The 27,221-nt window shown below is 46.2% G+C and overlaps 2 protein-coding genes, 2 long non-coding RNA genes and 1 other non-coding gene across 5 annotated transcripts in view; 3 read left to right on the forward strand and 2 right to left on the reverse strand.

Annotated features, from left to right (window-relative positions):
* The window catches only part of LOC145504748 (NBPF family member NBPF19-like), a 363,203-nt gene that overhangs the window by 28,623 nt on the left and 307,359 nt on the right, over positions 1-27,221 (forward strand). The gene's annotated exons all lie outside the window — the stretch shown is intronic.
* LOC145504769 (NBPF family member NBPF4-like) lies at positions 807-12,105 on the forward strand. The gene is made up of 4 exons (XM_081486089.1): positions 807-1,089; positions 4,599-4,826; positions 6,831-7,030; positions 10,969-12,105. Exons 1-3 carry the CDS (start codon positions 924-926, stop codon positions 7,019-7,021), a joined length of 585 nt encoding a protein of 194 aa, XP_081342215.1. The 5' UTR covers positions 807-923; the 3' UTR covers positions 7,022-7,030; positions 10,969-12,105.
* Positions 7,964-18,257, reverse strand: LOC145504774 (uncharacterized). The gene is made up of 3 exons (XR_014052473.1): positions 16,108-18,257; positions 15,446-15,670; positions 7,964-8,385 (listed from the first exon to the last, which is right to left on the reverse strand). It is a non-coding gene; the product is annotated as an uncharacterized LOC145504774 (long non-coding RNA).
* LOC145504793 (uncharacterized) lies at positions 15,075-19,029 on the forward strand. Its single transcript, XR_014052490.1, has 2 exons — positions 15,075-17,879; positions 18,343-19,029. It is a non-coding gene; the product is annotated as an uncharacterized LOC145504793 (long non-coding RNA).
* LOC145508167 (U1 spliceosomal RNA) lies at positions 21,709-21,873 on the reverse strand. Its single transcript, XR_014055421.1, has one exon. It is a non-coding gene; the product is annotated as a U1 spliceosomal RNA (small nuclear RNA).

Raw genomic sequence — 27,221 nt, forward strand, 5'->3', positions numbered from 1 at the left:
GGCAGTATTGGACAGTGGATTATTAATTTACACAGTGAGATCTGCTAAGTGTTTCTCAACTTGTCTGAATTTATCCACAGAAAATCTTGCTGATCTGGAGGACAAGGAAGATCAAGACATCATCTGTTCTAGGTAACTATGGAGAAACATGGGTCTGACATCAGTGGTGACATTTGGTCATCTCACATGCAGGGGAATCAGAAAGCGCTGAACATGCCTATTTCTTCCATTCAGACAACCACAAATTGTCCCTGGAACAAGGTTGTCTGTTTTCACCCTTCATGAATCCCTCTCAATGATAGTAACTTGCAATCAGTTGAAGCAGGGCTACTGATCAGCCACAGGATTTCTTGGACTCCTCTGTTCTCTCCTTCTTATGAAAACCAGCATGCGATACTTATCTGCCTCTGTCTTTAGTGTTATGACCTTGGCAGGTATTTCATGGCAAGGTAGTATCTAGGAAAAAAAAATTCATGTCACATTGCAGTATTAAAAATATTGGTCTTGGAGACAAGATTTCCAGGAGTCCATTATGATGCCAGAGCTGGTATTCATTTGGATGCAGCATGTAAATTTCAACAAAACTTATGGTGTATTTGAAGTCACCTTTATGTTCTGAGGACGTGTGTGACATGACTGTGTGTCCTGGGGTGGCTCATTTTCCTCCTGAGCTCATTTCTTCTCTGTGCTCAGAGCATCTCATGCTCACTCTCCTTCACTCTCTCTCCCTTTCCCTTTGCAAGCGCCTTCAGACCCCAGATGGGAGTTGTGGGTGGGGGGGATTGTTATACCTCCTTTAAGGGGACTCCCCATTTGTTTTCTGCAACCTCTCCCTTAACCCTCCCACCAAAACCAGCTGTGGCTCTAGGTTGACTAATCCCTCTTGTTTAACCATCTGCTCTCCCAACCCCTCAAATCTCAGTATGGATCAGCTCGTGGTAGAAGAGAATGAAGTCCAGCCGGACTCACTGGATGAATGTTACCTGGCTGCTTCTAGTGGCCATCATCTGACAGGTTCCTGTCATCCTTATAGAAGTGCCTCCTTCCCAACAGAGACAAGAGAAGATTTCTTGGATCTAGGTGTAAACGGTGAGTACTCCCAGACAGGTTCCTAGGCTCAGGTTGATTAGAACTGTGTTCTCAGTTTCAATTTTTAAAAAGCATCTCGAGCCTTTGCATTCTTCTTGCCCCAGGCTGCCGTCTGTCACCTGAACTTATCTCATCAGCACAGGCTTCTGGTATCACGTCAGACCAGAGAGGGCAAGTGGAGGGATCAGGGCAGAATCTCAGCTACCACTGTCTCACCTGCAGGAATTTGTGTAACAGAGCTCTTTTGATCAAGATAAGAATCCTTGTAGTCATGACATTTTGTTGCGAATTTTATTTCTTGAAGTTTCTGGCAAGTTCTCTGGCTTTTCATTCATGATTGCAATCTGCTCCATATTTGTAGCATGTTCTATTGTTCCCCAGCTCTAGATTCTTACCCCTGGGCTGCCAAGCTCCCTCTGAAGCATTTAGATACTAGCTCCTGAACATCAAATCTGCCTATGCCCTGTCATTTCCATGAAGCCAAGTATCTGTCTCTGTTGTTCCATCCTCAAGAGACACCCTTGTGTTTCATCCTTTGTGCAGCCAAAAGGAGTCTTCCACGTGCGGGTTATAGTTTCAATGTTTTATGCAATCTCAGTGGCATAACCGCATGGAAACTATCCATAACCTGTGTATCTGATAGGGGTATTGAGCTAATTTATGAGCCAGGTCCCCTTGGGTAGCAGTTCGTAGGGTATGGAAATGAAAACCTAGTATGAAATCCTTCTTGAGCTATTTTTTGACTTTTTCTTTAGGAGAAGTATTTTTATTGTTAGGACTTTGATTCATAAGATCATCTTGATTTCTTATTTCTCATTCTTCCCTGAGGAGCAGAGAAGCAAAGGCTTTCTCAGGATCACAGTAGTTCGCAAACCCGAAAGGGAACACACAGTTATTGTGCCCCTGTTGCCTGCCATGCTCCTTACTAAGTGAGCTCCAAGCGCACTACACCCCATTCAGCCCTCCCAGGCACCCTCTCAGGTGCCTGTGGTGTCTCATAGCGGAGCCGAGGGCGCTGAGGATCAGCAAGGTCCCTTCACTTGCCCCAGACTCCTGGCCACTGGCGGGTGGGACACTGACCTCTCCTGGGCCTGACTCCCTGGCTCAGGCTGTGTCCTCTCCTCTCAGTAGTTGGACCATCCGTGACTAAGAGAGGATGTTGCTCACCTTTTCCTCTTTGCCCCGACCAAATGATTTGCAGCTATGTTAATCTTCAACATCAAGTTGCCAGAGGGCTGCAGAGAACCCCTGTGGTCCCTCACTCAGACCTGCCAGCTCCCTATCCCTCTGTGCACTCTGTCCTGAGAGCAGAGCCAGCGGCTCCTCCAGCCCCTCCAGGTGGAGCCACAGCTCCACGGGGCTCTCTGGAGAATCAGCCAGGGTGAGAGTCCACACCTGTCCCCACCTCCTGCCCCCAGGTCACCTGCTGTCACGATGGGTCCAGGGACACCTTGAATTTGGCTGTGCTGAAGCCATTAAAAAACTGTGGAGCTCTATCTCAGAAACACTGACAGCCGGGTGTGGGTTCCTGTGAAGGGGATGAGTGAGGCTCAGACATGTGTCTCAGAAGTGAGATGTCAGTGATACGGCCCAGTCCTGCGAGTCCATTGTACACAGTGGGCCGGGAAAGGCCAAATCCCCACAGATGGATTGAGATGGATGAATGGAATATCTAAACTATACAGGGATCCATCCTGTGTCTTGAGTTTCATGATAACCTGAGTCCAGTGTGGATAGCTATTATGCAGCCATGTGGGTACAAGTAGTCAGGTCTACCCCATCCTCTCTGTACAAGGAGAAACCCTGCAGAAACAACACAAACACCTGATTTTTAAATTACAACTTGATCTTCTATTGGAGGACTTTCCCCACACTAACAATATTGGGCAGAATTGTTGATGTTGGATAAAATGTTCGGTTATTTTATATTCTGTCAATGGAAAGAATACTCAAAGCATAGGTCTAATAAAACCCATTCTCAAGAAAAGACAAAGAAAATTAGATGATGAAGTTACACAACGATAATTAAAAACAATCCTAGACATTGATTCAAAATAACATTGGAGAATGAGGGGATATGTAGTTTTGACAGTTCTTTCAAACACCAAATTTTATACGAGGATTTACCCTTTACCCAATATGAATTATCCTAAAATCTGATCAAGTGTCCTAAAATAGGAGGATGAATGATTAATGAACTTTGCCTGATGGAAATATGAAGGGCACACCAGACTGAGAGAAGTGCTTTTGGAAAAAGCCCCGGAAGCTCGCAGAGGCTCCTGGTGCAGGGCTGGGGTCAGAAAGGGGCCAGCCTGAGTCCTGGGAGGATTTGCAGAGGGAGTTGTGGGCAGTGATGTTGCAGAAGAAAGAGGGACTAGAAGACAGGAGCACTGGAAAGGCGAGTGAGGAGGTTAGATCTGTGGAGCAGAGAAGGGAGGATGAATTTCCATCAACTGAGGAACATGTGATAAAACAGGATTGGGGGGTGATAAGACAGGTGACCTTTGAGAGCGTGGAGAGGACTGAATCAGAGAAAACAGTTAGAAGGAGGTTGGATGAATCTTTGAGGAGAGTCAGACACAGATGCTGTCTGGAAGACTTAAGAGATAAGAGATCCATGAGAGACAGTTAAACAAACCTTGTTGAGGGTGCAGATGCATCAGCAGGAGGTGAGAGGAGAGCCCCACAGCAATGTAGAGCAGGCCCTGGCAGCTGTGACCTCACATGAGCCTGACCTGGACCTGAGGAGGGTACTTGATATCTTTGGTTAGCCCGCGTTCTGAGACTATGTCCTCATTTCACAGTAGAAATAGAAACAGATTTCATTAGGAGCACTGTCCAGGCACCAGTGGAGGAACGTGTATTGAAGGAGTATACATTGTGTCTCTCTCTAAAGAGACACAGGCGTGTTTCCAAGAGGGTCTCAGACCTCTTCTCCACTAGTCCTAGCTGCTAATACCATGCACCCCCCAGTCTGCTCCATGTGGAATAGATTTTCTTCTATATATACATGTATGGTTGAGTGAAAGCAGAGGCAAAAATTTCAAGCAAGGAAGTTCAAAAGGGTCTGGCGTGTACTCTCTCTTTCAGCTCAAATTCTAGTAGTACCTGAAGCCTTCAGGCCATATGTCTCTCCCTGTTCTTTTATTCCTGTGGGCAGATATCAACAACTCTTTCTCCCCCCATGCCTAGAGGCTTGTCTAGATCCTTTTCTCTAGGTTACAAGACGGAGGCTAAGAACAGAATACGAGGCTTGACCTCCTGTGTCACCCAAACCCTCTAGACTCAAGTGTCTGATTTCTCATTTCAAGAAATTGCAGCCTGGCACCTGCCTTCTCACCACCCCAGTCACAGCCAGAAATATGGCATCTTCTTCACATCGATGTCTGCCTTTGTTGTCTGGGTTTCTGGGTGGTTTCACTCATGGGCAAGGACGGTAGAAATGGGTGTCCAGAGAGGACTTAGCAAGGAAAAGCTTCCACTGGTCCTGAACCCTCCTTTCTTTTCAGGTGACCCCTGGGTGGACTGTCACCAGGGGCCTGTGAGTTTCCCAGGGTCAGAGGTGCAAACTCCACAAGCACAGCTTCAGGAAAGCACCCACGTGACCAATTGTCTGCAGCGGCAGCTGGACCAGCACTTTGACTGTGGTGACAGCAAAGCCATGCTTGGTCTTTCTTCCACCACCCAGGGCTTTCCCACCAACCCTGATTCTGGAAACCAAGGACCACTCTTTCTGGGTAAGAAAGAAAAGGGGATTCGAAAGCTCTGGTCCATGTACTGGTCATCACACAGCTGTGGGTGAAGGAGGCAGAGGGCCTCTCCCATGCCCGCTGTCGGCCCAGTTGAAACCTGTGACCCTCTACCAGAATGAGGTGAGCAAGAACCTGGGCCTCAGGAGCAGCTCAGCCTCAGGCCCTGGTTCTGCATATTCCTGCTTGTTTAACTGAGCCACGTTGTTTATCTTCCTAGGTATTTACCTCTCTCGTCCCTCATCTGAACACTTGAAAAATTCTCTCCTTTGCATGATTGTTGGGAATTGTAAACAGCATAATGTCCAGAGTGTCTGATTCACTAAAATTTGTTTGATAACCACTATGAATATAGAATATCTAAGCGTTGTGTCTTTCTGGTGCTTTAACACTTACAAAATCATTGCACAATGGTTGTTTCCTCTATGGTAGCATAGGCTTTATGGTCTACCCTTTCTCTAGACCCCATCTTCCCTTGCTTTCTCAGAAAGGTAGCTTGGCAATGTTTTCCTCTTCGTTCAACATGTGTCATCAAGGCGATTTACTCCTGTTGGGTGCTCTCAGTAACAGTGTATTAGCAACATTCAGTAGGAGTGTAAACACTGGCCCTGCAACTCAGTCCCATGTTTGCTTTTCATATCCAATTGATTTTCCTCATTGTACCTTCATTTTAGAATAAAGGGCTACCCTCATTTCTGAAGTGCACCCACCTGTCCCTTTTACGATACTCCATTTAAGTCCTTCTCTCCACTCATCTCCATGTCCGTCTCCTAGTTTTCCTCTCCTCTGGGTCCACATCTGTTCAAATTTCCTTAAAAGAGCTTTCAGACCCTCACATCCATTTCATCTGGGACGTATTCATCCTTACCCTCCATTGCTCTCCACATCGTCCCCTGGACCCTGACTCGACCTGGTGCTCATCCCTCAGGCTGTGGCCTCATCTGAGGAATAAGGAGAGACCCATGTCCTCAGGTAGAGGTGAGATAAGAAGGAGACGCCTTGTGGCAGCATGGAGAGTCTCAAGGAAAGTGCCCAGGGAGGGCCGGGATGCAGAGCCTGACAAGAGCCACTAGGTCTTGCGGTGTTTCTTGTCTTCTCTTCCCTCTCGTGTCTCCTTTTCTTGTGCTTGGCCTCCCACATTCTCAGCCAAGACTGAACCTCACTGGCTCGGTCACTCTGTTTCCTGCTCACCTCCCACGGAGTCCTGAGCATAAACCCAGGCTTCACAGCAGATTTTGCAGCAAAGGGTAGTTTTAATGCCCTTTACTTTCACACCCCTCCACACTGTGGCTCCCACCCACTGCTCATATCTCCTAGTTCCTGTCACCAAACAGAGCTTCTTGCTCCTTCTTCTTATTTTTCTATTTTGTTTTCCAAGTTCAACTTATCAGGAAGCCAATAGAATGACCCATTCAATAGCTCCAATCCTTCACTCATTTATTCCATCACAAACACACTCACTTGTGAGTCTTCTTCCATTTTTATCATATCGTCTATGTCTTATTTAAATTATATATACATATCATATGTAGTGTGTTTACATATATATGAAGTCTATATTCATGCACATTAAAAATCCTTCCAATTTACACTTCCCCACTTCTTTTCTCTCATGAGGTTTTCCTTCAATTTTGACTTTGCTTCATCTCTTCCCAGCCAACAGTGCAAACTGCATCCTGTAGGAGTTTCTTGCCTTTGTCTTTTCTACCTAGGAATTTCTGTTGTCATCCGTTTTATTCTTCTTGGCTCATTTTTGGCATCCGGAAGCATGTTTGCCCTGTGGCACACTTAACAATCCTGGGTAGTATAAGGAAGATCAGCAAAAAAGAAAATATAAAACTATCCCCATTGTCTTCACCTACCCATGGGCTTTCAGATGGCCTTTCTTGTTCCTGGACACTTTCTGTACCTGATGTCCTCCTTGGGTGAAGGAGTAAGTCTTCGTAAATCATGATTAACAATGGATCCTGTTGGTTGTGGTTTTATCTTCAGAGCTGGATGCTTCCATCAGAATGAAGAACCCTCCCAAGCTGGAAGGTGAGGGCGCCGCAGCAAGCGCACACGTGCATCCAGTGTGTAGCAAGATGAAGTGCTTAAGTGTCCTGAAGGAGAAGATTATCAAAAGAAAACTGCTGTTTGGCAAGTGGAGACTGGCATGCAGATTCCCTGGCCTTCAAGCTTAGGGAACAATGGTAATTCCATGTACTTCTACCTTATGCTCATTATCTGTTGTGGCTAAATCTCCCACTAATTGTTCTCTTCCTCATTTGTTCACTCAACAGCTGACACTACCTCTGTGTGGTCTTTCCTCTCTTTTCCATGGGGGCTGCCACCCTGCAGTGCCCTTCCATCTCAATCTCCTCTTTCCACTCGGACCTCTACTGTTTTCCCACTGCTGCCATCCTCATATTCCCTCTGACCTTTCCTATTAGCCACAAGGAAGCCCAGATCCGTGGTCCTCCTCATCAGAATAGCAGCATTTAAGCCACTGAAAACATTGGCCTTAAATCACACACATTCTTGGTTTCTTCACCTTACTTTCCCTGCCCCTGCCTCCAAGTCCACTGCCTCTTTCTTTCAGGATCGTGTCTTAAGGAATCACTCGCATGTGAGTTGGCTTCTGGAGGAAAGTAGCTAGGACAGCCCTTAACCCTCAGCTTTTGCACCTGAATAAGAAACACTGGAACTGAAGGAAAAGGCCTTCATTACTAAAATAAGATAAGACCCTGGGTCATAGGTAGGAGTGCTGCACTCACCTGAGTCATGACTCCCCACAGCCTCTGATAGGCAGAACTTTGCTAATGTGCAGGGGACTTGCAGGAACTCCCTGGAGCTGGCATTAGGTGGAGGACAGTAAATGGCTCCCTAAAGGGACTTTGGGGGAAAGGAGATACAGAAGCCAGGTTTTCAAAATACATAGGGCATGAGATGGACAGGTATTCAGACCTCTCCAGTTTACTCACATGATTCCTTCTCCATATTAGTAAAAGCCCAGAAAAATGAGCTGAGTTGAAATCTGAGGCCAGGGAATGTAGGACAGCATTGTACTGAATTAACTTTGGGCCACGTTTATGAAGACCCAGGGAGATACATGCGAATAAAGATAATCATTGCTTCAGACAATGCAATTGAGAAAGCCAATTATTTATATGCGAGTAACAGAGAAAGACCAAAACATCTTTAGGGCCAGTGGAGAGAAGTCCATGTTGGATTAGAAGGAGAAAATAAAAAGACTGGTGTGAAATAGTGTAGGTGGTCTAGTGTGTAGTTCTAAATCATGCTGTTGTAAAATGAAAACGGGTTGAGTTTTGAGGTAACATGGATGCCTACACCCAATCCATTGAAATTCTGATTTTAAAGTTCTGGGGATGAGCTTTGGATATCAAAGCTCTGCTAATATGCCTCAAGGATTAGAAGGACTGTGGATCTGATAGGATATAAGGAACCAATATGGCAGTGGCCTATGAGTGGCTGCTTCCTCAAAAAGCTGAATAGTAACAAGTAAGGGAATTTGCATTTTTCTCTCAACAGAACTGTTTTGTAGAGCCTGGAGAAGAGAAAAGAGAAAAAAAGAGACGTAGATAGTTAAGTTAGATATATAATCTCTCTGTTTGGATTCAAGTTTCTCACAATTTTTATAGTAAAAGATACAATAAAACAAAGAAAAAAACATTACATAGACCCCAAAGTATAAAATCAACCCCCACCTTGCCACAAGAATAAAATTTAGTGTTTCCTTTTCTACTGTTAAAATGCCACATGCAGTTAGCTATTCACTAAACTTGTTTCACAGACTACTAACTGGCTCAGAACAGCAGATTCGACAAGTTATTTTTCATGGAATCTATCCTTTATGCAAAAGCCCCATAATGAATATTAGGCCTTATCCTGCTATATTGATCCTTTGACATGCCCTTCTGTCAGTTCAGTTAAGTTGCTCAGTTCTGTCCAAATCTTTGCCACCCCATGGACTGCAGCATGCCAGGCTTCACTGTTCATCACCAACACCCAGAACTTGCTCACATTCGTGTCCATGGAGTCGATGATGCCATCCAACCATCTCTTCCTCTCTTGTCCCGTTCTCCTCCTGCCTTCAGTCTTTCCCAGCATCAGGGTCTTTTCTAAGGAGTCAACTCTTCACATCAGGTGGCCAAAGTATTGAAGCTTCGGCATCCGCATCAGTCCTTCCAATGAATATTCAGGACTGATCTCCTTTAGGATGGACTGGTTGGATCTGCTTACAGTCCAAGGGACTCTCAAGAGTCTTCTCCAACACCATAGTTGAAAAGCATTAATTCTTCAGCACTCAGCTTTCTTTATGGTCCAACTCTCGCATCCATACATGACTACTGGAAAAACCGTAGCTTTGGCTAGATGGACCTTTGTTGGCAAAGTCATGTCTCTGCTTTTTAATATGCTGTCTCAGTTTCTCATAACTTTTCTACCAAGGAGTAAGCGTCTTTTAATTTCGTGGCTGCAGTCACCATCTGCCGTGATTTTGGAGCCCAAGAAAATTACATCTGTCTCTGTTTCCATTGTTTCCCCATGTCTTTGCCATGAAGTGATGGGACCAGATGCCATGATCTTCTTTTTCTTGAATGCATAGTTTTAAGCCACCCTTTTCACTCTTCACTCACTTTCATCAAGAGGCTCTGTAGTTCCTCTTCGCTCTCTGCTAAAAGGGTGGTGTCATCTGCATATCTCAGGTTATTGATATTTCTCGCGGCAGTCTTGATTCCAGCTGTGCTTCATCCAGCCCAGCATTTCGCATGGTGCACTCTGGGTATAAGTTAAATAATCAAGGTGACAATATACAGCCTTGACATACTCCTTTCTCAGTTTGGAATCAGTCCATGTTCCATGTCCCGTTCTAGTGATGCTTCTTGACCTGCATACGGGTTTCTCAGGAGGCAGGTAACGTGGTCTGGTATTCTCATCTCTTTACGAATTTTCCATAGTTTGTTGTGATCCACACAGTCAAAGGCTTTGGCCTAGTCGATAAAGCAGAAGTAGATGTTTTCCTGGATGTTTTTCTATACACCAGCATAAAATACTAGTAGAGACTCTTTCTTTGAGAAAAGTTTGAGGAAAAGTTGATGAGAATTTAGGATAACTAAACTGAACCCTCTTTCACTTCAGAGTTTTATTTGTGTAGATGTCAAGGATATTCCTAGAAATGCCTTAAGGAAGATCCAGCATGAAATCACCTCCATAGCATTTTGGTGTCCATGGGATGCAAATGGGTTGAGACACAGTGACACTCCCTGCTCTCTTTTCGCTAATTTTATTTTGAGTTTCCCCTTTCCATTCATTCATTCCTCAGTCATTCCTTTCCATTCATTCCTCAGTCTCTTTGGAGCTGGATTTCCCTGGAAAGCCTTATTCCTGCCCAGGAGGATGACCAAACAGCCTCTATTAACTGTTGACTCCTCCAGATGGGAGCTTTTCCCCTTCTCCTCTCCCTTCCCGCAAATATATAGGAAGGGCCTGTGGCCTGGGTTGTCAGTAACAAGTCATGTGGTTTTGGATAGTCCTTAGACCCTTGAAAACCTAGCTCCTCCTCTGTAAATTATGAAACTGGACTTGGATACATTCTGAGGTCCCTATTGGTGCTCACATTCCAGGAGTCTCCGGTAGCCTGCTTCTCCTCCTCAGAAGGCGGGGCTGCAGAGGTAAGAAGAGGGTGTCTTTCTCAATTGAGGATCCTCTGCTCCCATAGCAGTCTGTTTCTAATTGTGTTTGAGGGATGCTCAGCACATCCATCCCTGAACGTGTGGGAAAGCATACAGATGAAGGGGATTCAAGAGTGAAATGACCGTTGAGTATTGAGTGGTAGGGATCCAGATGAGGCTCTGAAGAAGCTCTGAGCTGAGATATCCCCAAGCACAGGTGGGGTGAGGACAAGGGTCCTTAGATGCTGCACCACAGGCTAGGTGAAAGTTCAGGGAGGTATTCCTTCGAAATCATGGACCTCACTTTCCTCTCCAGCCAGCCTGTGGCTCTCCCTTCAGCTCGTCCTGTCAACAGGAGCTCTGTCTGCCCCTGGCCCCAGTCACCATGTTGCCATCCCTCCAGGCTCAGCAGGATCTAACAAAGACTCACATTTCTTCTCTCTGTCTGTCTTTCACAGATACCAATTACGTTAGGAACTAAGAAAAGATATCGTCAATTTGAGAAACCACACTATAATATGTACCTTTTCCATTTGATGAAAAAAAAACTCAACCACAGCAACTCAATTTCAACCTCAGCAACGCCAGAGGGATCCTTTCCTGAGAACGAACGTCCCAACCAACGACCACTCTCCACACTCCAAGGGACAGAATTGATGGGAGTAATCCCAGTCATCAGCCTCCGCATGTAATCCTCAGTAAGGTGATCGATGCTTTGATGGACACACAGTTTGGAAAGACCTTAACTCTTGCTCTTCTAAATATTCATCCTCCACACACCAGCATGGGAACAATTAGAAGAAGACAACATATCAACCCGGTCATTCTTTGCCACCGGATGGACTGTGCTCAAAGCAGACAGCATTTACTATACATTGTTCTTGCTTCAAGTGTTTATCCTGTGTTTAATATTGAGGTAGATACCAGATAACTGCAGAATTTAGACTTTGAACCAGACAACTGGCCTGTCTTTTTTCAAACAGTCGATGTTTGCCCCAAAAAGACAACCACAAAAAGGAGACGAGATGTTGTAGGTTCCAAAGGACTGAAAAGATTGTGTTCCTGTATTTCTTTAGTCCTTTGGAACCTCAAACATCTCCTCACCTTTTTGTAGTTGTCCTTGATGGTCGTGACATTGACTTGTTTGCAGAGGATTGGTCAGTTGTCTACTCAAAGGTCTACCTTTTGCAGTTGTCTGATCATTTCCTCATGATTAAATTCAGGTAAACCCTGTTTGCCAAGAACACATCTAGCACATGCTGTGTGCTTCCTAGCGCAGCCTGTTTGGAGGTTAAGAGTGTCCACTTTACCTGTCTCCACGATTATTATTTTAACAGTGAACACTGTTATGCAGAGGCTGATAAGATCTGTTCATTGAAAAGGCAGATTTTGTGTCTGTAATGAGTAATTTGATTAGTGGGCTTTTGAGAGTGTATGAATATCGTATTCTATGGTGCTCCTTCTGTAAAAAGTTTACCATCCTTTATTGGTCCCTGATGTGTGTCAATTTCATATCTGTGGTATAGCCAGCATTGTGCTATGGAAAAGACAATCCCTACCCCTAACATATTATTAAAAATATTTTTGAGTTTCAACTTAAGCTCATGCTTTTTTAAAATTCAGTGTTATAATCCATTATTTTCTTAAATGTATTCTTAATTGGAGGCTAACTGCTTTAGAATGTTGCGTTGGTTTCTGCCATACAACAATGGGAATCAAACATAAGTATAAATATGTCCCCTCCTTCTTGAACCTCCTTCCCACCCCTCTCCCATCCACAGTCCACTATTAACATGATTGATTTTATTCATATAAATACTCTTGTTTCTCATGTGCCGTGCTGTGCTTAGTTACTCAGTTGTGTGCGACTCTTTGCAACCCCACGGACTGTAGCCCGCCAGGTTCCTGTGTCTATGGGGATTCTCCAGGCAAGAATACTGGAGTGGGTTGCCATGCTCTACTTCAGGGGATCTTTCCAACCCAGGGATCGAACCCAGGTGTCCACCATTTCAGGCAGATTCCACCAGGAAAGCCCAAGACTACTGGAGTGGGTATCCTGTCCTTTCTCCAGGGAATCCTACAAAACCAGGAATCGATCCGGGGTCTCCTGAATCGCAGGCAGATTCTTTACCAGCTGAGCTACCAGGGAAGCCCCTCTGTTTCTCCCTATTCAGTTTTGTATCTTAAACACCTCTCGCATCTTTTAATCTATGTTTACCATTTGTAGTAGATTGTATCTTCTGTGTTTCTTTCTCTGTTATTTTATTTTATTTGTGTATGCATATTTGTTTGTGTCTGTGTGTTTTGCTTGGGATTTGGAAGGCCTGGTAGCTAGTTAGTGCACTAAAATTTCTGACACGTTAGTCCTTTAGTATTTTGTCTCATTTCTAATATTTAAAACATTTTAAATGTTATCTATCAACATCAACTTTTTACTACCGTGAAGATCAAGGACATTGTTCTGCTTTTTCCTTCTGTCTTACCCTTTATATACTGTATTTTTCCTAGCTTTTTTTTTTTTAATGTGCTAATTGGTAGGATAGAGGTAGGAGCTGGAGGAGGGGCCCACTGGGTCCTTTCGACCCCCTGGTGGCACAAGATGGCTGTCCCACTCTGGGAGTACTAGCAGCCTCCCTGCAGAAGTTTGAGGGTGTACCTAGGCTGCCCCCAGGGCAGGGCCCACGACACAGTGGCTTAAATCTACAATCACATATATTCAGTGATGACCAGATGTACAAAACCCATAGTTTCCTGTCAATTCTTGATGAGCAGAGTTTGTCTTTAAAGATTTCTCATGATGGACTGAGGATTCCTTAAGTTTGATATGTTTAATACTTGTTTTCTGTTGCTTTAATACAGCACAGACAGCTTGGCTAAATATAAAGAACTTGTCCACAATGAGTTCTATTGACTTTTTTAAAAAAATAATGTTTACTTTATAAGTTCTGCTGAGATGCAGAATGTAAATTGATTTTTCTTCACTGAGGGCAAAGGGTGGTCTGGAGCTTCAGGACCATTTTTCTTTTTCAAAAAAAGTCTCTCAGCTCTACTAGGATAGGTCTTAGAACTGACCGTTCCAGGTCTATTTCCCCTAGGTCTCTATGACTTTCTCTCTGATCCTTTCTCACTATCTTTTGTTCATTTCTATTCTGTTTGATGCTTTCATTTTTCATGCAGTGTCCCTGATATGTTTCGATAAATATGTTCTCTATGTACCTTGTCATTTAGCCTTTTTTTTTCAAAGGATTTTCTTTACCTTCAATTTTTTAAATCTCTGCCAGTTCCAATTTCTCATTTCTTCTTTCCTGCGCACTTGTATCTCACGTTCTGTGTTTCTTACATAAAATACTGAAGTTTTTTCCATGTGTATGTATCTTTGAATGCTTTGTTCAGATCAATTCAAAATATGGATGCCATTTTACATTTTCCAATGTGTTTTGATTGATTTTGAGGCAATCTTTTCATTTGCTGAAATTTTTGACTCTCATTTTACACTTTTTTCTTCTGTCACCTTGGAAGAAATGTCTGCTCTATAGTTTTCATTTTCACATGACTAGGTTACCTGAATGAGAAACAGTTGTTCCAGGTCAGAAGGGATTAGTGCTGTGAGTGGCTTAGCTGATTTCTTTGTTCTAGGTCTGTCTTGTGCAATTACTCTAGCAGAGTTAAGGCTTGGGGGAAAGGCATGGTGTGTCTCTTGATTTGGGGATTCTGTTTCTTCCAGTAGGACCTTTAATTTCTGCCAGTTGCACCATTCTTTTTTCATCACCACGAGTGTCCAAAGGATGCTCCCTTCAGCTTGGTCTCACACCTGATCCCAGTAATTGTGCCTCCTCAAGATTGTCACCCTCTGGTTCTCTGCACTGTTGAACCCCTTCCTATCAATTCCCCAGTCACCAGAGCTAGAGCCAACCAGGTCTCAGACATCCCCCTGAGTTTATCCACATGCTCTTTCTGTGAGTTATTTTACCTGAGCTCTGTCGGGAGTCCTCCTCCGTGCCGTGCTCTGCCCTATGTGCAGGGTGTTTGTTGATCCCTCCGCTGCTGTGTGCCTCCCAGACCCAGCTGAATACAAACCAAGTCCTGTCCACAGTGTTCTCTGGTCCCTGGTTGTTTGGCGCAGGGTTTTGAATGGTGTCCTTGACTCTCTCTGTTAGTCCCTAGCCCTTGGAATTGTATGTTGAGAGATTCAGCTGCTATTATTCTAGGTGGACCTGTGTTCTCCTATCATTCTTTTTCAAATCTCAAATTTGAATAGTACACAAAATAGACACAACAGAACCCTCCCATCTTTGTCAAGCATGGTCTACAATTACCAGCTTATACTGTCGTACTACAATCCATGCACTTACCTTTTCCTGTCTTTTTAAAAGGAAATCTCAGACATCATGTTTCATCTATAATTATGTCTGCGTGTTTCCCCTAAATGAGAACTCTTTTTGAAAGTATATCATCACGGCATTATAATCATAAATTAATTCAAAATCTTTAATATCATGAAAGACTATTCAAATGTTCCATTGTCTACCATGCAGCATTTTTTCAGCTTATTTGATCACATAGGTTTTTTTTTTTTTAATTTCTTTCTTTCTTTATGGCCGCCCTGGGTCTTCATAGCGTGGCGCAGGGTTTGTCTAGCTGTGGAGAGGGGGAGCCACTCTCTTGTTGTGGTTTGCCGGTTTCTTGGGCTTCAGGAGTTGCTGCCCATGTGCTCAGTTGTTGCGGCTTGTGGGCTTCGTTGCCCCACAGCATGTGGGATCTTCCTGGACCAGGGATCAAACCCGTGTCCTCCGCACTGCTAGGCAAATTCTTAACCAGGGAAGCCCCCCTCCTCCATTATTGTTTCTACGTTAGTATTCTTTTTTGGAGGCAAATAAAGTCCACAAAGTATAATCACTAAGATAAAGCATTTAAGTCTCTTACATGTATGCTTACCTTCAATTTCTTCTTTCCTTCCTCCCTTCCTTGCTCTCTCTCTCACTCACTCTCCATCTCTCTTGGTCTATTGCTGTCCTCATTTCCGCTTTAACTCATTCATTTGTTGAAGAAACGGACTTGGTTTTTCTGTAGCATTCCCACAGTCTAAATTGTATACTAGGTACTTTAATAAATGTTTCTCTCCTTCATTCTTCCTTTTTGGTGGTAGAATATAGAGCAGTGCTGTAATGTAACAAAGATGCAAGTCACACACGTAGTTTAAAATTTTCTAGCAACCACATTGACAACTAAAAAGTATAAGAACACAATAATGGAAAAATAATCTCCTACATAGCTGAGAATGCTATATATACTTTAAAGGAAATATGGGGCTTCCCAAGAACTCGCCTACCAATGCCGGAGACACAAGAAACGCAGATTCAATCCCTGGGTCACGAAGATCCTCTGGAATAGAAAATGGCAACCCACTCCAGTATTCTAGCCTGGGACATCCCATGGACAGAGGAGCCTGGCGAGATATGATCCATGGGCCCAAAACAGTTGGATAAGACTGAGCGACTGAGCGCACACACAAAGGAAATACAATTCTACCAATGTTTTCAAGTTGTGTTTAATAGAAAAATATTGTGCATGTCTCCAACTTTTAAGGTTACACTCACATGAATTATAAATTAAAATCCAGGTCCTCCGTCCTACTCCTTTGTAACTATTTGACAGCCATATGTCTAGTGGTCCCTAGTTTGGACCTGTAGATGCAGAGACTGATGAGATTCACACTTGCAGTCCTAGCAAGACTTCTTCAGAAGTGGTGTGCACTCTCTGAGGAGGAGGCCCATCAAGTTCTGTGTGTTTCTTCAAATAGTATTACCAGTCCTTTCAGTTCAAGACTTCTCAATCCATTAACTGATTATGTGGCACTAAGTGGTGATATTGCATCATCATGTAGTATTTAACTGGAATACTTGCATGAAAAGAAACTTCTCCTAAAGACCAAATACTATGTAGTTACTTAGTGGTAGCTTCTGTAAAGAAAACTGCAGCTTAATGAGCATTTCCCCAAGAATCCTCTGTGGTCACCGATTCCTTTATTTCTTTTTTACCCCTGTGTGCTAATATGAATTCAAACTTGCAAACACCGTGAAGTAGTTCAATTCATTGCAATATAGCTCTTACCAATACTCCAATTATCTCTCTTTTGGCAGTGAACGTGACTTTAAGCTGGCTCCTCAATTCTTTTGAAAAGTTTCTAATAGTATTTGAGACCTTTCTTGATAACAGTATGAAGAGGTGCTTCTCTTTTATCCTGAAGATTTTCTGCTCCTCACCTGGACTCAGTCATTTTTCTAAGAATCTCTGGTTTCTGTTTGTGCAAAATGTTATTCCCAAATCCAATTGTAACCTTAAGATGCTTACTGGATTTGGTTGATTTCTAGGCGTTTGCAGTGGACAGAGCTAGGAAATACATACTCATCTTTGTATGAATGTACATACTCAAATTCAGAACGTCAGGCTTTACTGAATGTTTATCTTTCATCTGACTCTTTTCCATACACCAGTGTTTTTGTGTTTAAGGGCACTGGGAGTAAAGGAAATACAAGATTTCATACCATCTCCTTTGCTTATCCCCACATCATTTGGAATAAGAAAAATTTATAAAAAAAAAAAAAAGAATAAATACCAACAATGCCAATAATAACACAATTAAGGAAAGAGTTTGTTTTTGAAATTTTGTAACTGTTCCAGGGTACGTATAAATTATTGTTTTATAGTTCTCATCCATATGGTTGTTCCACAAAAGTTACATCGTGTTTCCAATGTCTAGAAGTGACATTTAAAACATCAATTTTATAATGATAGAAAGTGAATGCTGTTTCCAACTCAAATCTAACTAAATAGTCTGTATTCACTATTCTAGCCCTATAAGGTCTGCAAATGTCTCAAAGGCCTGGGTGGAACTGGGTGAGCGACCCCTGATCTCAGACGCTGGAATACACTGCCCAGACTCTTCTTCCTGGCTGAGTTTGGGATGAAAGGCCAAGATTTCCTGGAGTCAAGGTTCAAGTCTTAGCCTAACAGCGGTTTTTCCTGTCCAAAGGAGACTTAAGAGCGAGAAGTTCTGGAACAGGATCAATCAAAACTGCGAATAATAGGGTACCTGAATAAAATATAGTACTTCCCATTCAGGTCTGGAACCCCGCCCAGAAAGCTGTCACCCTGGCTGGTCAATGACATCACAGCCCCCGGACCATTATTCACAGGGCCAAGACGTGCGGTCCGAAGCCCCCTCGTGGGGCAGGACTCAGTGGGCGCAGCTTCTGCCTTTTACCCTAAGACCCAGGGTGACCCGACAGGGGGTGGCAGTGGTTCGGTCGCCGCGCCCTCTGTTGGCGGGGCCGGGCCTCCGAGGACCATTGACCGGCAGAGCCGCAGGGTCCTGCGGGGACGCCAGGGGCTGGTCCCCCGCCCCGCCCCCTCCATTGTCCACAGGTCTGCGCCTCTCAGAGCAGCAGGTCTCAGATCTCGACTGCTGAGGGGGAGGTGGCAGATCACGGGGGCCCAGGGCCTCCTTCGCGGGACCTAGGCGTTCTGGTCCCGAGAGCAGAACGAGTTGGGAGAGGGCGGGGGCCGGGCCTCCGAGGACCATTGAGCGGCAGAGCCGCAGGGTCCTGCGGGGACGCCAGGGGCTGGTCCCCCGCCCCGCCCCCTCCATTGTCCACAGGTCTGCGCCTCTCAGAGCAGCAGGTCTCAGATCTCGACTGCTGAGGGGGAGGTGGCAGATCACGGGGGCCCAGGGCCTCCTTCGCGGGACCTAGGCGTTCTGGTCCCGAGAGCAGAACGAGTTGGGAGAGGGCGGGGGCCGGGCCTCCGAGGACCACTGACCGGCAGAGCCGCAGGGTCCTGCGGGGACGCCAGGGGCTGGTCCCCCGCCCCGCCCCCTCCATTGTCCACAGGTCTGCGCCTCTCAGAGCAGCAGGTCTCAGATCTCGACTGCTGAGGGGGAGGTGGCAGATCACGGGGGCCCAGGGCCTCCTTCGCGGGACCTAGGCGTTCTGGTCCCGAGAGCAGAACGAGTTGGGAGAGGGCGGGGGCCGGGCCTCCGAGGACCATTGAGCGGCAGAGCCGCAGGGTCCTGCGGGGACGCCAGGGGCTGGTCCCCCGCCCCGCCCCCTCCATTGTCCACAGGTCTGCGCCTCTCAGAGCAGCAGGTCTCAGATCTCGACTGCTGAGGGGGAGGTGGCAGATCACGGGGGCCCAGGGCCTCCTTCGCGGGACCTAGGCGTCCTGGTCCCGAGAGCAGAACGAGTTGGGCGCTGGGGCGGAAGAGTAGGTCCACTCAGCGCGCATCTGAAGCGCGAGTTCGCTTTCAGGGGGAGACTGAGTTCCGGCTGCGCCAGTAAAAGACTCTGCGTGCGGCCTAAAGAGAAAGGTCCCAGCGAGACTCGAACTCGGATCGCTGGAGTCAGAGTCCAAAGTGCTGACCACTACACCGTGGAAACACGACCTTCTCGCTCTCCCGCCGCTGAGCCGTGTGGCTCTCAGCCGCGCGGTCCCAGGACCTCCTCCCTCCCGGCGCTCTCGTCACTCCGCCGCCTGCCGCTTCCTCCACGACGCCAGGGGGCGCCTGACTCACCGGCCGGCGGCCGTCTCTACAGCTTTGGACATGGTGGAATGGGAGGAGACCCATTCCGGGTGAGCGACGGGGAGGGGCTTTTAGGCCTCCCCCAAATGCATCTGCTCTGCCGGCATTTCTAGAGTTTTCTGCCCTGAGGTAAAATTCCCGCCAGGAAAAAAAAAAGTCCCTTCCCTCTTTGCAAGTGTCCTCTTCCCGCTGCCCTGAGAACTCTGCACGTCCTCAGAAGAGCCTTTGAGGTTTCGTGGGATGTCCCATGCCTGGTACCCCAGGTCCAAGGGTAGACTCGCGGGCCACCACCGGCTTTGTGAGGAGACATGACCTTTGCTCTGGTCGGAACCAGACCAGAAGCCAGGGATCCGCCTTCCCAAACCGTTGCACCATGCCGGTGGAGGAACTGCGAGCCCAAATGAGTTAGGCACAAAGAACGGTTTACAGCAGTAACAGGACTGTTCAAATGTGCCAAATTCTGTAAGCGTTGAGCGGTGCAAAGTATGGGTCTGTTTTGTTGTTCAGCCGCTCTGTCGTGTCCGACTCATTTCGACCCCACGGACTGCAGAACGCCAGGCTTCCCCGCCCTTCACCACCTCCCAGACCTTACTCAAACTTATGTCCACTGAATTGGTAATGCCATCCAACCCTCTCATCCTCTGTTGTCCTCTTCTCCTCTTGCCTTCAACCTTTCCCAGCACCAGGGTCTTTTCTAGTGAGTTGGCCCTTCGCACCAGGTAGCCAAATTATTGGAGATTCAGCTTCAGCATCAGTCCTTCTAATGAATATTCAGGACTGATTTCCTTTAGGATTGACTGGTTTGATCTTGCAGTCCAAGAGTCTCCTCCAACACTCCAGTTCAAAAGCATGAATTCTTTGCGCTCAGCCTTCTTTGGGCTTCCCTGGTGGCTCAGAGGGTAAAGCATCTGCCTGCAATGCAGGAGACCTGGGTTTGATCCCCAAGTCGGGAAGATCCCCTGGAGAAGGAAATGGCAACCCATTCCAGTACTCTTGCTTCAGAGGAGCCTGGTAGGCTACAGCCTGTGGAATGGCAGAGTCGCACAGGAGTGAGCAACTTCATTTCTTCTTCTTTATGATTCAACTCACATCCATCCATGACCACTGGAAAAACTATAGCTTCGACTAGAGGGACGTTTCTTGGCAAATTAATGTCTCTGCTTTCTAATACACTGTCTAGGTTTGCAGTAGCTTTTCTTCCAAGGAGCTAGCGTCTTTTAATTTCATGGCTGCAGTCACCCTCTGCAGTGACTTTGGAGCCTAAGTAAAGAAGTCTGTCACTGTTTCCCTCGTTTCCTCCACCTGTCACCAACTGATTTGAAAAGACCCTGATGCAGGGAAAGATTGAGGGCAGGAGGAGCAGGGGACGACAGAGGATGAGATGCTTGGATGGCATCACCGAATCTATGGACATGGGTTTGGGTGGACTCTGGGAGTTGGTGGTGGACAGGGCGGCTTGGCGTTCACGGGGTCGCAAAGAGTTGGACACCACTGAGCGAATGAACTGAACTGAACTGATGGGACCAGATATCGTGATTTTTGTCTTTTGCATGTTGAGGTTTAAGCCAACTGTTTTCACTCTCGCTTTTTCTGCTTTCTGCCATAAGGATGGTGTCATCCGCATACCCAGTCTTGTACTTTATATGATGTACTCTGCACGTAAATAGGCTGACAAGATACAACCTTTGAGGTACCTCCTGGACTCATTGGAAAGGACCCTGATGCTTGGAAGGAAGGTTATGACCAACCTAGATAGCATATTGAAAAGCAGAGACATTACTCTTCCAACAAAGGTCTGTCTAGTCAAGGCTATGGTTTTTCCAGTGGTCACGTATGGATGTGAGAGTTGGACGGTGAAGAAAGCTGAGCGCCGCAGAATTGATGCTTGTGAACTGTGGTGTTGGAGAAGACTCTTGAGAGTCCCTTGGACTGCAAGAAGATCCACCCAGTCCATCCTAAAGATCAGTCCTGGGTGTTCATTGGAAGGACTGATGTTGAAGCCGAAAATCCAATACTTTGGTCACCTCGTGCGACGAGTTGACTCATTGGAAAAGAGCCTAACGCTGGGAAGGATTGGGCGCAGGAGAAGAAGGGGACGAGAGAGAATGAGATGGTTGGATGGCATCAGCGACTCGGTGGACACGGGTTTGGGTAAACTCCGGGAGCTGGTGAGGGAAGGGAGGCCTGGCGTGCTGCAATTCATGAGGTCCCAAAGAGTCGGACACGACTGAGTGACTGAACTGAACTGATGCTGGGAAACATTGAAGGTGGAAAGAAGAGAACGACGGAAGCTGGGATGGTTCGAGACCCTCAGACACACAAGAACTAAATTAAGCTGGAATCGAGACCATCAGACACAGAAGAACTAAATTAAGCTGGAGGGAAGAGTGCCTGCACTGCTCAGCTGAACACTGCCACCTCGCGGACTGTAGCCTACAAGGCTCTCCCTTCCGTTCTTGAGCTTTCCCAAAGTACGGCATTGGAGCGAAATGCCATTTTTTATTCTAGAAAAATTTTTCCGAGGGTCTTCTGTATTACCGAGAGATGGTTTACTATCGCCCGAGCCCCGAAAAAAACACGCTCAAGTAGAAATCACTTCTATCGTTAAGACCGCAGTTACCAAGAGAAGGCGCGCACGCAGTCCCCCACTACCACAAATTACGCAGTCGCGTTTCCCCCCATTCGGGGAAATCGCAGAGGTCAACACACCCGCCGTAGAATGGGTGACTCTCGCTCTGGGAGAACCACCTTCGCGATCGTGCTATCTTCTCTGCCAGCTAAGTATGGAAAGTCTTGGCCGGCCGCCCGTACAGCCTCACACCCGTACACTTTCGCACACGCTCACTTTGCTATTGCCGCCATCTCTTCCGCCACCCTCCGCACCCCATCGTTTCTCGCGCCTCTCAGGCACTCCTAACAACTCTTCTAATAAAATTCAAGAGTATCTCGGAAAAACTTCCCACAACCGGCAAAATGGCAGGCCGGGAACTGTACCGCTTCCGCTGCAAATTTACATAAGCCCACCCCATTCAGGACCTGTAAGGCGGTTCCTCTCCTCCAACCCACGCCCTGTCCCAGGCCCCTCATCTCCCCTCCCACCCCTGCTGAGAGGACCAATGGGCAAGCCGGCTGCTGAAGGAGAAGGGACGTCATGATTCCCCACAGCTTAGGGAGCCCAGAAATCAGTGGAAACAGACCCTTTCTTCTTTAGTTGAGATGGAGGGGAATTTAGCCAGCCTCTTTGTATTCTTAACCTTTGTTCTGGGTGACACGCTGAGAATAGTAATTCTGTGGCCCTCTGTTATGCTGATCCAATTTTGTTTTAAGAAATAATAAGTTGTAAAACAATGGATGTAAATATATATTTGTAGGAACAAAATAAAGCGTGAGTATGTGTTATGTGTGTAGGCATATAGAGTCAGGGTGCTAACTTTCAAAAATGCACAGCGTGAGAGTTGTGAGTTCAAGTATTATTGGGGGCAAAATGAGGAGCTCAGGAGGCAGCATCTCAGATAGCTCTGAGAACTTGCTCCACAAAGGCAGGGGCGAAGGTCAGTGTATGTGTGATCTTGGTGAAGGGAGAGGACATGCATTCAAGTGCAGATGTTTTGCAGAAGGTTACTGCTAGTCGTGAGGATCGCATGTCACCGTGAAGGATTTTTGTGCTTTTCTAGGTACTAGGAGATATTTGGGTCATAAAATCGGCTCCTGAAAATACATCACTATCTGAAGACTTGTTCTGCCAGTTTTTCCCACAGCACAGAGTGGGCTCCTTTCGGCTCTCCACCCTGAACTCCTTTCAGGGGGTGTTGAAAATCAACAGCTGCAGCATTAAACCTTGTAAAGGTAGATGGCAAGTGGCAGTTTGTAGCTGCCAAGAGTTAGATCTCAAAGTTCTACTTGGTGCATTTTCTGTGCACCTTCTGACTTCATCCTCATGGTCTCCCAGGGGCCATGTTTTTCCTTTTCTCACCATACAGAATACAAAAGTGGAAGATTCTGAAAAAGAAGCTGATGACCCAAATAAGGGATAGAAAGATGACGTGTTTGCTTAAAGAATGAGGTTTGTTTGTTTTCTCTTACTGGGTAAGAGTGGGTTAGACCTGAGGGCAGGGAGTGGGAAGGCTGGAGAAGGCAACCAGCTTGCCTTTCAGACCAGAGACCAAGGAGTGGAGGAACTTGATCCTTGAAGTGCATTTGGCTTCAGGGGGAAGGGGACTAGCCTGGAGGGAGAATCTTGAACTCGGCACCCAGGTCACTTGCAGGAAGAACTGGCCTTTCTTTGAACAGCTGACACGACTCGTCCTGCACACTGACTTTAAGTATTCTTTACCCACCGCTGTCCACTGTAGGAGTTTCCTATTGCTACTTAATATGTTCCTACACACTTAGCGGCTTAAAACAACACACATTCATTATTTTCTGACTCTGGAGATCAGAAATCCAAGATGCATCTCCCTGGGCAGAAATCAAAGTGACAGTTGGGTTGTGGTGATTCTTCCTGGAGAATCTTTCTTTGCCTTGTCCAGCCTCTAGAAGATGCCTACATTCTACTCTCCTAGGCCCCTTTGATCTTCAAAGCTAGTTACAGCTGATCACGTTCTTCTCACAACACATTATTCTGACACCAAGTCTCCTTCTTTTGTCTATATGAACCTTTGTGTTTCCATGGAGCCCCCATCTCAAGATGCTTAATTTAATCACACCAACAAAGTCTCTTTTGCCATGTCAAGTAACATAATCACAAACTCCAGGGGCCCAGTTGTGGACATCTTTGGGGAAGCATTAGTCTACCACCACAGCCAGGCTCCAGAGTGAACACATTTCTGCAAGCATATCAGTCAGTGGTGGCTGCTCCATTCTGAAAGTGATCCAGGTGAAAGCAAGTCAGTCCACTGTTTCTGAGGGTCAGCAGTCAACAGCTGGGCCCTGTACTGAGGCATGTGAGTCAGAGAGAGAGAAGGAACATGTCTGTGGGGAGAGGAATCTGAGGACCCAGTGCCTGGGCAGTTCCCAGGGATCAGAGCTGAGAGCTGCAAATGCCTTCATGGGGGGAGGAGGCTGGGGAGGGTGTTAGGAGCTGAGTATATGTGTTTCCCTCCCCTCACCCCCCACACATTCATATCTTGGACACTAATCCCCAGTGAAGCTGTATCTAGGGAAGGAACTTTGAAGGATGTAATGAAATTTAAATGAGATCATAGCTTTGGGGCCCTGATCTGATAGGATGTATCCTTAAATGAAGTGATAGCAGAGAGCTTGGGCCCCTGCCCTACCCCAGCTCAAGCAACAAGGAAAGACCTTGTGAGGACCCAGCCAGGCCAGGACTATCTGCAAGCCAGGAAGGGAGCTTGCACCAGAAACTGAATTGCTGAGAAGTTCCAACCATGATCTTGGACTTCTCAGAACTGTGAGAAAACAGATTTCGGGTCAAGCCACCCAATCCATAGCATTTTTTCTTGAAGCCCAAGCTGACTAATATAGGAGGTCAATTAGTCATTGACCTAAGCAGCTTCTCCTACCTAGCCCTTTTTGGGATCTGCCCCAGTCTTGTTGATTCCCAGTAATTAGCACTCACCACCTGCTTTGCCTTTTAAAGCCTTATCCATGAGTTTCAAACAAGCAGTCATCACCCGGTTTGAGATTTCATAGCATATTTGGACATGACTGAGCACCTAAGCACAGCACGCAGCACAGCATAATTTGCTACATGCAGCAATGGCCTGCAACAAGGATCTTGGAGTTTCTTTTGAATGAGTTTGACATCTTCAAAAATAACAACCCAGAATGGCCTGGGACAGCTGGTCATTCTGCGGGGTGACCCAATACCCCATGTGGCCTGCATTTCCTCTTCTACCGGATGATTTCTATGCTCTGGACTCTCCACAACCGTAGACAAGGGTTTGGGTGCTGATGAAGAATCTGTGCCTAATTCTGCAGAGGCTCGGGGAAAAAGGAAAGAACTCCCAGAATCTGGGGGTGGGAGGGGGCGGGGGCTGAGAGGCTGCTCTTCTGTGAATAAAGAAGATTGGAGGATGTGAGAGCAGCTGGGGTGTGTGCGTGTGCGTGTGTGTGTGTGTGTGTGTGTGTGTGTGTGTGTGTGTGGATGCCCACTGTGTGTGTCCAGGATAAACTCAAGGGAAGTTCAAGAGAGGGCAGCTGCCATTCTGGGACCAGAGACTAGAGCACCTTGGCATTCAAGCTCTGCTCATCCTCCTCCTTATTCTGCCTCTGTTTTCCCTTCTCCTCCCTGTCCTCACTAGCACCTCACCAGTGTTTTATTGTTCTCACTCCTCCTCCCTCTTGCTGCTCCTCTTGGATCACTCCCACTACCATATCCCCCTCCCACTCCCACACAAAGCAGGCCAGCAAAGGAGAGGGCTGAGCAGTCTGAGAGGAAGATGAGGGAATCTTTTCCACCAGGCCGAGAAGCACAAATACATTTCTTTCTGGTTAGATTCTTGTCTGGAGGGGACGGAGTAAGATGGCTCCACCTCCCCAGGCAACTAAGGCAGCACAGGCCTTAGGTCAACCCCAGGGATAGGTGACCAAAAGTCAGGAGCTCTGGACGTGGATGGAGCACGTCTGGTTCTCAAGATCCCAGACAACTTAAAATGTTGGTGCCACCTTCTTTATAAGGCAAGTTCCACGGAAGGACCACATTTACCATCCTGGCTTTGTTTATGTAAGGGTGCATAGGTGCGTGTTCCTGTCTGACTCTTTTCTACCCCATGGACTGTAGCCCGCCAGGCTCGTTTGTCCATAGGACTCTCCAGGCAAGAATATGGGATTGGTTTGTTATTTCTTCCTCCAGGGGATCTTCCCAACCCAGGTATTGAACCTGTGCCTCCTACCCTGCATTGGCAGAAACCTGAGAATGTTCATAGTCCTCGTGTTCCTCCCTTTCCTGGATCTTTACCACTGAGCCACCAGGGAAGCCCTGGTAGTTTAGTAGTTCTGCCTTCTCCCTTTTCTATGGGTTTGTTATCTTCCCAAGCAGTGACTTTTCCTCTCACATCTCTTGCTTGAGGAGGCTAATTTAGAAATATCTCTTTGGTGTCTTTTTCCTTTTCCATAAACATTCTTTCATTCTGGACTTAATCCTTTTGAACCATATTCTGAATCTTCTATGATTATTCAGTAAGTATTTGTAAATAAAAATTGTTAATGTTGATCTGTTGACTCAACCAATCAACACTTAGGTTGGATCCAAACCCCACTCCATCCGCACAGGAAATGAGGCTCAGCAGTGGGTGCCCTGTGGACAGTCTTGGGGAAACTGAAGGAAATTTTGCTGGCACCTCCAGACAAAATTGTAAGGTCAAGTCATTCAAAATGACCGTTCTCTTGCTATCTATTCATTCTCCTTCACCAGCCATTCCTTCACCCACATGACTATCCAATCCCCTTAATTATCAGTTCAATTCAGTCCAGTTGCTCAGGTATGCGTGACTCTTTGTGACCTCATTGACTATAGCACGCCAGGCCTCCCTGCCATCACCAACTCCTGGAGTTTACTCAAACTCATGTCCATTGAGATGGTGATGCCATCCAACCATCTCATCCTCCAAAATCCCCTGCTCCTCCCACCTTCAATCTTTCAAACATCAGGATTTTTTCAAATGAGCTAGTTCTTCAAATCAGGCGGCCAAAGTATTGAAGTTTCGGCTTCAGCATCACTCCTTCCAATGAATATTCAGGACTGACGTATGTTAGGATGGACTGGTTGGAACTCCTTGCAGTCCAAGGGACACTCAAGAGTCCTCTCCAAAAGCACAGTTCAAAACCATAAATTCCTTACCACTCATCTCTCTTTATAGTCCAAGTCTCACATGCATACATGACTACTGGAAAAACCATAGCTTTGACTAGATGGACCTTTGTGGGCAAAGTAATGTCTCTGTTTTATACTATGCGGCCTAGGTTGGTCATAACTTTTCTTCCAAGGAGCAAGTGTCTTTTAATTTCATGGCTGCAGTCACCATCTGCAGTGATTTGGAGCCCTAAAACTAAAGTCTGTCACTCTTTCCATGGTTTTCCCATCTATTTGCCATGAAGCGATGGGACCAGATGCCATGACCTTAGTTTTCTGAAGAGTGAGTTTTAAGCCACCTTTTCCACTCTCCTCTTTCA

The sequence above is a fragment of the Giraffa tippelskirchi genome, chromosome 5 (assembly GCF_054371585.1).
Source record: "Giraffa tippelskirchi isolate mGirTip1 chromosome 5, T2T-mGirTip1v1.2.pri, whole genome shotgun sequence".
Lineage (NCBI taxonomy): Eukaryota > Metazoa > Chordata > Mammalia > Artiodactyla > Giraffidae > Giraffa > Giraffa tippelskirchi.

Bases quoted from the DNA above. Each gene is read 5' to 3' on its own strand.
- LOC145504769 (XM_081486089.1), top strand. From the start codon at position 924: ATGGATCAGCTCGTGGTAGAAGAGAATGAAGTCCAGCCGGACTCACTG. The intron at 1,090-4,598 runs GTGAGTACTCCC...CTTTCTTTTCAG, and splicing joins CTTGGATCTAGGTGTAAACG to GTGACCCCTGGGTGGACTGT. The intron at 4,827-6,830 runs GTAAGAAAGAAA...TTTTATCTTCAG, and splicing joins CCAAGGACCACTCTTTCTGG to AGCTGGATGCTTCCATCAGA.